At 36.4% G+C, this 11013-nt stretch overlaps 2 protein-coding genes across 2 annotated transcripts; both read right to left on the bottom strand.

The window, feature by feature from the left end:
- Positions 1 to 376: 376 nt before the first annotated feature.
- On the bottom strand, positions 377 to 2126 carry LOC113324411 (beta-amyrin 28-monooxygenase-like). The gene is made up of 3 exons (XM_026572730.1): positions 1172 to 2126; positions 844 to 1031; positions 377 to 747 (listed from the first exon to the last, which is right to left on the bottom strand). The coding sequence occupies exons 1-3, from the start codon at positions 2124 to 2126 to the stop codon at positions 445 to 447; spliced, it is 1446 nt and encodes a 481-aa protein (XP_026428515.1). The 3' UTR covers positions 377 to 444.
- A 977-nt stretch (positions 2127 to 3103) lies between these two features.
- LOC113322820 (elongation factor 1-beta 2-like) lies at positions 3104 to 5687 on the bottom strand. The gene is made up of 6 exons (XM_026570977.1): positions 5428 to 5687; positions 5136 to 5252; positions 4435 to 4507; positions 3810 to 3930; positions 3603 to 3716; positions 3104 to 3479 (listed from the first exon to the last, which is right to left on the bottom strand). The coding sequence occupies exons 1-6, from the start codon at positions 5511 to 5513 to the stop codon at positions 3316 to 3318; spliced, it is 675 nt and encodes a 224-aa protein (XP_026426762.1). The 5' UTR covers positions 5514 to 5687; the 3' UTR covers positions 3104 to 3315.
- Positions 5688 to 11013: the final 5326 nt, after the last annotated feature.

Raw genomic sequence — 11013 nt, 5'->3', positions numbered from 1 at the left:
GTTTCAATGTACAGGGCAGTTGCACTTGCTCCTTTTGTGGATAGAGGATTGTCATGGTTCACAATGAAATTCAATTTTCAGACCCAAGGAAAAGTAAGTTAAAATTTTGATTCTCGCAGTTCTAACCTATCTACTTGTAGTTGCTTACTGATTTTAAAATTTCTTTAATTCTTGTTTTCTACAGGCATTTATGGCTGTTGTTGGATGTTGTTTTACGTTGGCTCTCCTATTATTTTTTATGGTGACATTACTTTCAGCTTAACTTGGTATTCCGTTTTTTTTCTCACTCTGCTTTCACTTTACTTGGTGCGCATAATCTTGTTTACAATTTGCATAAAAGAGGCTATGAACCATTATTCAATTTTTAGTTCAGCGAGTAAAGTAAAAACACAACTTAAAGTGCGATGTTTTAGTAGAAATAGTACTAAACCAGTGGTGCATCGATCATAAATAAGGGTGTGAGTAGAGGTAAACTGGGAGACCCTTGGAAGAGGTAGGCATTGGGTCGACACTAATGACTTCGTCTGGGAATACGAGTTCCCACTTAAACATACTCACCAAATTGTGTAGAAAAACCAGAATTTCAACCTTTGCAAATTCTCTTCCAGGGCACATTCTTGGACCTCCTCCAAATGGAACAAAACTATATGGAGTTATATTATCTCTTGCAAACCTTAGTGGATCAAATGTTTCTGCATTTGGAAAATACTCTTCAGACTTGTGTGTAGTACTTGTTGTCCACCATACCTGTTTACAGTAGATTATCAAAACACCCCACTTATGACACATATGTTATCTATTTAGTGGTTATAGCTTTAAGAAAAGAAAAAGATTAGAGCTTACCGCCCAGCCCTTGGGGATGGAAAATCCGCTGTAGGTGAAGTCAACTTTGGCCTTCCTAAAAGTTCCTTGAACAGGTGGTGACATTCGGAGGACTTCTTGTATGACGCCCCATGAATATTTCATTTTTGAGATATCGTCTTTGTTCAATAACTCCCCTGGACTCTTCCTTGCAGCAATTTCTCTTTGCTCTATATATCATAATTAGCATTAATTCAAGTTTTCTCAAGTCTAAATTTTCAGTTTTCAGGTATCCCTAGTTACTAGTTCTGTAACTTAACAATAAAAAAAGCTACAGATGAAGATCAGAAACTATATACATATATATTACCTTCTAAAACTCTGTTGTAGCAATCAGGCGATTCAGCTAAATATTTCATCAACATCATCATTGTTGAACTGCTTGTATCATGGCCAGCATTCATGAGTAGGATAACATTATCTGCTATTTCTTTATCACTCAGTAACTCCCCATCTTCATTCTTGGTCCCAATCAGATGAGAAATCAGATTTCTCTCTACTCTCCTATCCAAATCCACCTGCAATCCTCTCCTACTTTGAATCAGTTTTATTAGTTCTCGGCGGATCACAGCTGCTGCTTTTACGGCCTTATAGTGTCTTGTACCCGGGAAATATATAGGGAACTGAAACACACCTTTGAGCAAAATATTGAATTCGTCTAAGATCATCTTTTGCCAATTTGGATCATCCATGCTTGCAAACATGGCACAAGCAACTGAAAATGCATAAGCTTTAATCAGTGGAAATGCTAATACCTGATTTCTTGCTCTCCAATCTTTTTGAAGACGATTCTTGCAAGTTCTATCAAATCGTTCTACCAATTGATTCATTACTTCTTGCTGTAAGAAACTGGAAACAACTTTACGTGTTCTTACTGCTTCTTCATAAGGCGCGGTGAAAAATGAATCACCAAACAATTTCTTCAGAGAGTTAGGCCACCATGTAAGTACATAAGTTTTCTCGCCAGTAAATAAGAACTTATTACCAGTAGCTCCACACAAGGTGATTGTTTTCTCCCCAAATAAGTGTGTTTTGAAGATTTCCCGATTGTATTTATTCATTCTTTGCACCGGGAATTCGTCAGACTTTCCACATTGACCTAAACGTTGAAATTCCAGAGTCTCGCCTACAATTGGCCATCCTAAACTACCTGGGGGTAATCGAGTTCTACCGCTTGAGTTACTGAACTTGTGTATTACTAAATATGCAACTGCAGATAAACCTAATAGGATGTATAATAAGTTGATAGTCAAATGAACATCCATCTATTTCAATATTAAGAAGAAGAAGAGTGATGAAAACTATAGGAGAAATGCAGCTAAGACAGACAACTGATGAGAGGAGAGAAAATACAATTCAATAAAGCTAAGGGGTATTTCTACTCTCAACTACTTATAATAATACCTAGCTTGAAAGGTGAAACAGAGGTTGGACGTTTCTATCGGAAACATAAATAAAGGTTATGCTCTGAATGAGACAGTCTCGCCTTGGTAGCTGAAGCTGAAAAGCTTTAGCAAACGAAGCGGAACCTTCTAATGCTTGAGCTTCTTTTACTTTACCCAGGAGGTTTGTTGTTGGTTATTGATGAATTTAATCCGGATGAGATCAGTGAAGTTCCTGCATGGCAAAGTTTATCACTGCCGTATCCGTATGTTTTGCTAGTTTGCGCTGCCCTGAAGCAGTGATATGGCTGGTGTCTCACTTGGCCTGAAATGGAAACTTCTCCGCTTCCAACAAATGAATTCTCTTGTCTTGTCACTGAGGATTAATCCATGGCAACCGAAAATTCAAAGCCACTTAATATGTCGATGATAAATCATATCTGGCAGGACATATTTTTTGTTAGATACTACTAGTGGTACTGTTCCAGAGTATTTAAATCCGTGGCGTGGCTAGTACAGCACCACAAGTTACCATGGTTGGTAACCAACAGCATGATTGGATTCAGAGTACTTACAAATGCCAGAAAGAATGAATCTAAGGCAGCTACTCCCGTACATTCAGAGTACTTACAAATGCCAGAAAGAATGAATCTAAGGCAGCTACGCCCGTACATTTCACATAAGAACCCGGATACGGCAACCTCTACTTAATCCCTGAATACAGCTCCTCAGGAAACTGTTATGGAGAGTAAACTGCTATGTAGTATGGTCATTAGTAAACTGCTATGTAGTATGGTACATTTCACATAAGAACTCGGTCTTCTAGTTCTCATATAAGACTGATGGCCATTAATAAAGTGTAATCTTCAGGCCAATTTGAAGGAGATGAATAATAACACAGTAAAAGAACCAAGGTTAAAACTCAAGCTCTCTAATTTGAAAGATTAAACACAACCACCGTATGTTTAGAACCGATAAACCATTGTGAGAAGAAACTATGTCACCCTCCCTACAAAAATGGATAGATAAAAGAGTGATGAAGTACAATAGCTAAAAAGAAATATCAGTGGTCTTAGATTTTGTTGAAGGCAACAATATCACAGCTCTGGATGTAGTCGCTGGCAGGCTCCACTGTGAGGCGTTCCTCGATGAGAGTGTCCACTGAGACAAGGTCATCTATGATGGTCATCATGATTGTCAATTTCTTGATACCGTAACCAACAGCAACCAGTTTTGCTGCAACAAACCAATGAAACACAGTTACCATGGTCAGACAAGATAATTAAATAAGGGTATGATACAGAATTCTCTATATGTTTTGCTTTTGTGTAATATGTAAAAGTCAGGGTCAAAACATACATGCTCCCCAGTGAAGACCTTCCATTTCGATGCTGCGAACAATCTCTTCAAGCTTCTTCATGTCAGTCTCATCATCCCAAGGTTTCACATCCAAAAGAACAGAAGATTTCCCACCTGAAGGTAAAATGCAATACAATCTTGAGAACTTACAAAAGCAAATATAGTCAAAAGTTGATTCATTATAATTTCAAAGTGAGTTTTGCTTACTCTCTTTTGGCTTTGCAGATGATTTCTTAGCTGCCTCTCTCTCCTCTGCTGCCTTTTTATCCTCCTCGGTTTCATCACCAAAAAGATCCAAGTCATCATCATCGGCTTCAACTGGAGCAGCCTGAAATATAATGAAAATCAATATCATCATTAAGAATAATACCCCTTTGTAATAATTAAAGGCTGGAGTAGGGGGGCACACACCTGCATAAGAGTACATGAGAGGAAGTGAAACTTGAAACATCATTTAAAAAATTCTGTAGCTGAAGTAGGAATCACTTTATCTAATATTTCTTAGTCACTATCAGACTTGACATAATCAAGGGTCAATAAGTAAGTCTTCATACATTTGATGGTTCATGCCGTGAAATCTTGGCTGAAAACACATGCCCGAGTATATCGTATGGTTCTCACGTAAGGATAAGGATGCGACTCTACAGAGTATCCATAAATCTTTGTATAACTATATACTTGCCAATTGATTGCTTCTGTCAAACTATAGACTTACCAATCTTTTTACAACTATATACTACCAAATTGATTGCTTCTGTGAAACAACTACTAATCATTGACATGTGAAACTGTGAGCTATGTCTGTATCACTAAAGGAAAAGCAAAATTTCACCTTTGCAGCTTCTACTGCTGGAGCTGCCTCTGCTCCACTAGCAATTCTGACGCCAGCAGCCTTCCCAGGGAAGCTGTTAGAAATAGCGAAATTGATAATCAGGTCAGATGTCCAAATCTGACATATACACTTTATTAAAGATGAACAAGAAGATTTGAACTATATTTTGGAACATTAACCGCTCTTTCCCTGAATCCTAATAGTATAATGTTTTTACACATTACAGTAATAACAGAAAGTAAACAAATTTCAATTTTATTTCAATAGTATGAAGTGAGATCTTAAGACCATCCACAGCAAGCCTAAAATGCCAGAGTTATGGCATTGGCTTCAGTGTGACCTGGAGTCCAAAAATTTGAGTAAAGTAGCTGGGAACAATCTCAAATAGAGCTTACCGTGCTCAATCTGTGAATGAGCTTGATGCCACCTCTATCTCAAATTGACCCTCGTATAAGATTTTTATTTCAGACTTAGTATGGGGTAATCGAAGATTTAGCCTGAAGATTTAGCCTAAATCGAGGCTCATTAAGCGCACTCAAGGCACTGATATTAAATCAGGTACGGGTATGTTTGCCATAAGCTATATTTGTATGATATATTAGTTGTATGATATACTTTAAGAGACAACTCAGCATATGAATTGACATTCAAAATTGAAGCAAAAGAGAATTTGCATATATATCTGATGAAGAAGTACAAACCTTGCAGCTAGGAGTGATGAAACAGTCTCATACCAACGGCTGGCATTAGGAAAAGCAGAACCAGGCTTCTCTGAAACTGCAGCAAAAACCTTCACATCATCTCTAGTGATCTGATCTCTGAAATTCACTCGAAATCAAACAAAACAGACACAATCATTAGTCATATATCCATACTAAACAGCAATTATCAATATGAATTTTCTCTCCATAACTAAAAATAGGCATATTTTTGAGATCTTCTTTAGAATTGAAAAATTGAGATCCAATTAGAAAACAAGGATTGAGAGAGTACCCAGAGATATAGGTTTTTCCAGAGAGATACTCCTCAAGAGATTTAAGACCAGCTTCAGTATGGAGATCGGAGAAGGTGACTGCCATTGTAGTAGCTGACGATCGAGAAGAGAGAGTAGAAAGCAGTTGATGGAGAAGAGAAAACCCTAGATTTGCTTAAACGAAAAAGAGGAGTGTTTTGATAAGAGTCGTTTATTATATACCCTCCTCCTATTTCTATCTTCCTTTTCGATGCTCAAGCAAACCTAAAACCCTAATTTGACACGAATATTCGGAACCTCCAAAAAATTGGTTCTTTCTTAAAGTCTGGCGGACCTGGACCGGGAGCTGCTGAACTCGGGCTGCTACAGTAGAACCAATGGCTAGAATTTTGTGGAACGTTAGCTGCTAGACTAAACCGAGTAAAAAAATAGCTGCTAGACTAAGCCTGGCATTGGAGGATCAATGGTTAGAATTTTGCAGGTGTATAATCCTTAGGCCTGTTATGCATGTGCTATGCATAGTTTGCCACTTTTGCACCCACTACGTGGCATGGTAAAGTGGCGAATGTATATGGCTAAGTGGTAAATGTATCGCTTAACAAGATACGATAGAGACTCTAATGAGTGGTAGAGACATCATCATGCGGTGATTCCTGTCGTACTTATTAGTCGATATAGCGTTAGCGATAGCCTTTATATCGCTCGGCTCTATGGTTGTCGCTCGGTGGTTGATCATATAAAGGTCAGAAATTCACCCCTTATAAATACTCAACTTGTACCATTTCAACATGGTTAGTGCTCTCTACACCGACATAGCTAGCACGTGCTTCACTCGAGAAGAGATGTTTTTCTAATTCGATTTTGGGTATCAATTGCAAGCGATAGAGGTTTCAATTTAACCATTTTTAATTAATGGGACGGTGTGTTTCAGAGGTTTATGGCGTTAGCCGGCAATGAAAATTTATGAAGAATAAATAAGATCCTTTAAGTAAGATTTACATTATCAATAGGGATGTGAGAAAGTATGCGGAAATCTTGTGGATGGTAAAGGGGATCATCCTGAATTGTATGCGGAAATCTCTTTTGTTCTAGCGGGTATTTTAATAATTTTTTTCTTTTTGTAATATTAACTTATTATTTATTTGTTTATTCAGAAAATAAGAGCTCATTTCAAATTTGTTGGAGCCAACAAAAGAGAGTTTAAACATGATATGAACTCTATAAGATTCATGTGCATGGATGTAATTTTGATTAAGTACTATGTAATGCGATCATCTTTTTCTAGTTAAATGTTGGTCTAATTAAAACTTAATGGAATGTAAAACCAGGTTGGATTTGAAAATTAAATTTAAGATAGTATTCATTGATAAAAACAAAATAATCACATTAGAAATATATTAAAATTATATATATTGCATCCATGAACTACTGATTTCCCTGTCCATTTCCTGACCGTTAAAGATCCACTAGGTCAGGTTTTGTTAGATCAAGATTGTTGTTCAACATAACAGAGATCTCACCGATTTGAGACTCACTTTGTTGTTGAGTCTCATCGGAATCGTCAAAACCTTGGAATTAACCTAAAGGGGATCATTCACGCGGAGAGTACAAAAATAACAACATGCAGATGGACGACCTTGAAATGGTTGAAATGTTGATGTAGTTGAGACAATTGGAATATAGAGAGTAGATTTCCTAATTGCTTCAATGTTCAATCCACCACCAAGAGTGAAAGTGTCAGTTGGAAATTGGGTTAAACAAATCTCCAAGAGTTGTTTCTATCTCAATGACTTCATCACTCGTTGGTACTTGAGTAACTACCACTATATTTGAAGTAAAAATATCTACCATTACATTTTTAGTTGAACGACTTCTCAAATTTCTTTTGACTTTCATGACTTCCACGACTTATTTGACTTCGCTGACTTCTACCACCTTGACCTGCACCGCCAAGACTTGAACCAACATGACTGGAATATGCCGGAATTTCTGAAATCCATGTAGCAGATCGATATAATCGTTCAACTGGTTCTGATACCGCTCTGGTGTAGTTTTTACCCTCCACAGTGTGGATAAGTCCATTCGAGACCACTATGAGGAACAATAGGAACATTAACAATATCTCCAGACGAATATATAGTTTGTACGACCTAAGAAAATGATGATGGCATAACTGACGGTGAACTCGGTTGAGTAGGTTATGAAATTACGTTGCCCGTACCTAATGTAGGTTGAGAAGGGAGATAATCATCACCAAATGGTATCCTATATAAAGCTAGGAAATCCAACCGACCCAAATTTTGTGGTTGCATAACAATAATTGGCTTTGTAAATAGTGTGTAACCAAGAAAGATAATCACTGTAGTCATGAGGCATCTGGACCAAATTTTGTTTGTTCCCAATATGGACCATCCCTTATCAATTCCCAATCACCTTGAGAAATTCTCAACCTGGATAAGGATTAATGGCTTTCACCTTTCTTCCTAGAAACAGATGAAGGTGTCTTTATCCATAATAACAAACACCCTTTTCATAAATAAGACTGTATAACACAATCTTCTTAAGGCTTAGCTCTAGTATTATCTGGGTTTCCGCATCTTCGAACTCATGAATTGATTGATACCGCACGTTAACAATATTATTACTTGTTTTACATAAATGTTAAATCATCTGAACCACGACAGCATGTTGACCATCTTCAATATGATCTTTTATCCATTATTAGCATTGTACTTCAGTATGACTGGAAAAACATCGGTGCTATTGTGAAGAGAAGGTTCACAAATACATAAGTAAGTACACCATCAATACTGGAAATAATCACATGTTGGGTTAGTACATTTATCATGTCAATATAACTAAAATATGGGGGTGGGGAGGTGGGGAGGTGGGGGAGGGTTTTTACCTCCAACGCTCCCCCAAATACCGTTTAGGCTTTCTTTGGAACACCGCGAGCATAGATCGGGGGTTAGGTAATGTTCTGGTAGAAAAGGAGTCCCGGTAATTAATATGTTGGTGCTCGTTCTAAATCTTCTAACGATTCGAGAAAAACAAGTAATGTCACTAAGCTAGATTGGAAATAAACATTGGCCTATTGTCCACAACACACGCACACGTTCGAGCTCCCCGTAGTGAATAACGTGTACTTTGTAACCAGTTTTTATTCATTTTCCTGGCATAATGTTATTAAAACAAATTAACTTTTCCACCTATAATCCATGGGCTTTTACTTTTTTATAATTTGGATTACTTCAAGATCATTTGAATATAATTGAAGTCGATTTTTTCATCTTCTTCCAACTCCCACTTTAATTTGTCAAATGGAAGAACATTTCCCTCGCATGTAATTCCCGTCAACATGTACAAATTTAACAATGTAACTCCTATTAAACAATGTATTCATAATTAGAATTGGTTGAATGTTTATAAAACTGAATTACAAGAAGAAAACAAACTTACCTCATTCGAAATCTTTGAAAAAATACGTATTTGTAGTCTTCCACCATATTTCCAATATAACTTGAACAATTTTGAGTCTTATAGCTTCTAGGTAGTATAACGTATAAACGCCACCAAGGATATCTTTCAGAATATTTCTTGAACAACATAGGGGAAGGTACTTGAACACCATATTAAATTGAGACCACACACCTTTTAGAGCGACTTAGTTAATTGACTCGCCCTGGATGGCTAAATATGTGCGCAAGGAATATACCATCACCATCTAGTTGTCCAACATATTTAAACCCATATTTTTTTATCTTGCTCGTAATTCAATCCGGCGGCTGGGGTGCAAGTAGATCCTTTGACTTGTATGTTTCTTTTATATTTTTGGTTTTATACTCATATTTGGAGAGAAATACCTAGGGAACAAAGTTTATTGTTTAGGTTAGAGAAAATAGAGAAGGTGCGAACTAAAAGTCTTAGATTTCTTTTTCCTACTTTTGTTGTGTTAAAGAATGGCTATCAACTTTCTTTGTTGTGTTACTTAAATGCATGCATGTCAATCTTGTTATTATGTGTAGTGTAATATTGCAGTCAACGTACCAGAAGTTGGTATTTTTGTATGATATGGCAAAGAAGAATCGGAAAATTGTGAGAAGAGATGGGATGGTTCATATACGTAATTTTCCTGATGATTTGTTAGTCAGAATTTTGTCTCTTGTTCCAACTGAACAAGCTGTTACAACTAGCTTCTTATCCCAGATATGGAAGTCCTTACGAAATTTACTTCCTGAGCTAGACTTTGATTATGTTAGCTTTTGCAAAAGCTTCGGTATTGTTCTCGAGCATAGTAAAAAGGAGCGGTTTTGTGGGTTCCTTGAGTTTGTGGATTATGTATTTACTCACCATCAAGTAAAATATTTACACAGGCTTCAATTTGGATTTGACATTTCTAGGAACAAAAATTATGCTTCTGATAAAAATTATTCATCTGAAGTTCGTAGGTTGTATAGATTTACGACGAGACGTAATTGTTCGACACTTGATTTGCAATTTTTGAATCTTGTAACATCGTGCTTATACCCAACATACCATGGAATGTACACTTTGCCACCATGTAGAACCTTCCCACACCAATCAATAATCCAGTGGAAATTAACTGTAAACTTACAATCTCTAAGGGTAATAGTTTTCTCTCGGTTAAGATTGCAAAGTTTACAGTTGTCGAGCTACGAAAGAAGGCAGTGTATGATTTAGTCTCTAAATGTCCATACCTCGAAGAATTACATCTAATTCGTGGTAAACTTCCTTCATCTTCATTCAAATTAAATTCTCCATAATCAAATCTTAAATGCTTAGTTTTGCAGTATTGTATATGTTCGGGACTACGTTATGTTGGAACCTTTACGCATGTTGCTATCAATATTCCAACTCTTTTGCGATTCAAGTGTGAAGAGATGTCATGTTACCCGTCCATTGAAAATGCAGACGGTCTGAAGCAAAAAATCAGAATTTTAAATACTAGAGATAATGAGCACGAGTTGCTTTGCAAGCTACTGCAGGATCTCTGTAATGTTGAAGTTCTCACACTTTGTTACCAAAATCTCGAGGTACGTATGTGACTGAGCTTTCTGTTTTTTGATTAAAGATAATAAATCATTTGCAAGTCGTTGATCTCAAAAGTAATCGACGTATTTTTCTAATTCTTACGTAGGGTGAGATTTTAAGTATCGTATTCTATTTATTACTAATTATAGGCATGATAGATTCATCTATTGGCGATATTATTTATATCGAGTGATATTGTAACACCCAGTATTTTTGGTCTTTGAATTTTGAGATAAAATTGTTTTTAAGGGGTTAATAGTGTAAAACCCCGTATTTTTCTTAATATGATTTACGTGCCTAAAAAAATGTTTGTATTCTGAAATCTAATTTATAAATAATAAATATTTAGCTTTATAAATATTTTTATTGTAGTTAGGTTAGAGAAAATAGAGAAGGCGTGAACTAGAAGTCTTAGATTTCTTTTTCCTACTTTTGTTGTGTCAAAGAATGGCTATCTACTTTCCTTGTGTGTTACTTAAAAGGCATGCATGTCAATCTTGTTATCATGTGTAGCATAATATTACAGTCAAAGTACCAGAAGTTGGTATTTTTGT

The sequence above is a fragment of the Papaver somniferum genome, chromosome 11 (genome assembly GCF_003573695.1).
Source record: "Papaver somniferum cultivar HN1 chromosome 11, ASM357369v1, whole genome shotgun sequence".
NCBI classification, from domain to species: Eukaryota; Viridiplantae; Streptophyta; class Magnoliopsida; order Ranunculales; family Papaveraceae; genus Papaver; species Papaver somniferum.
This window is presented reverse-complemented; position numbering and strand designations above follow the sequence as displayed.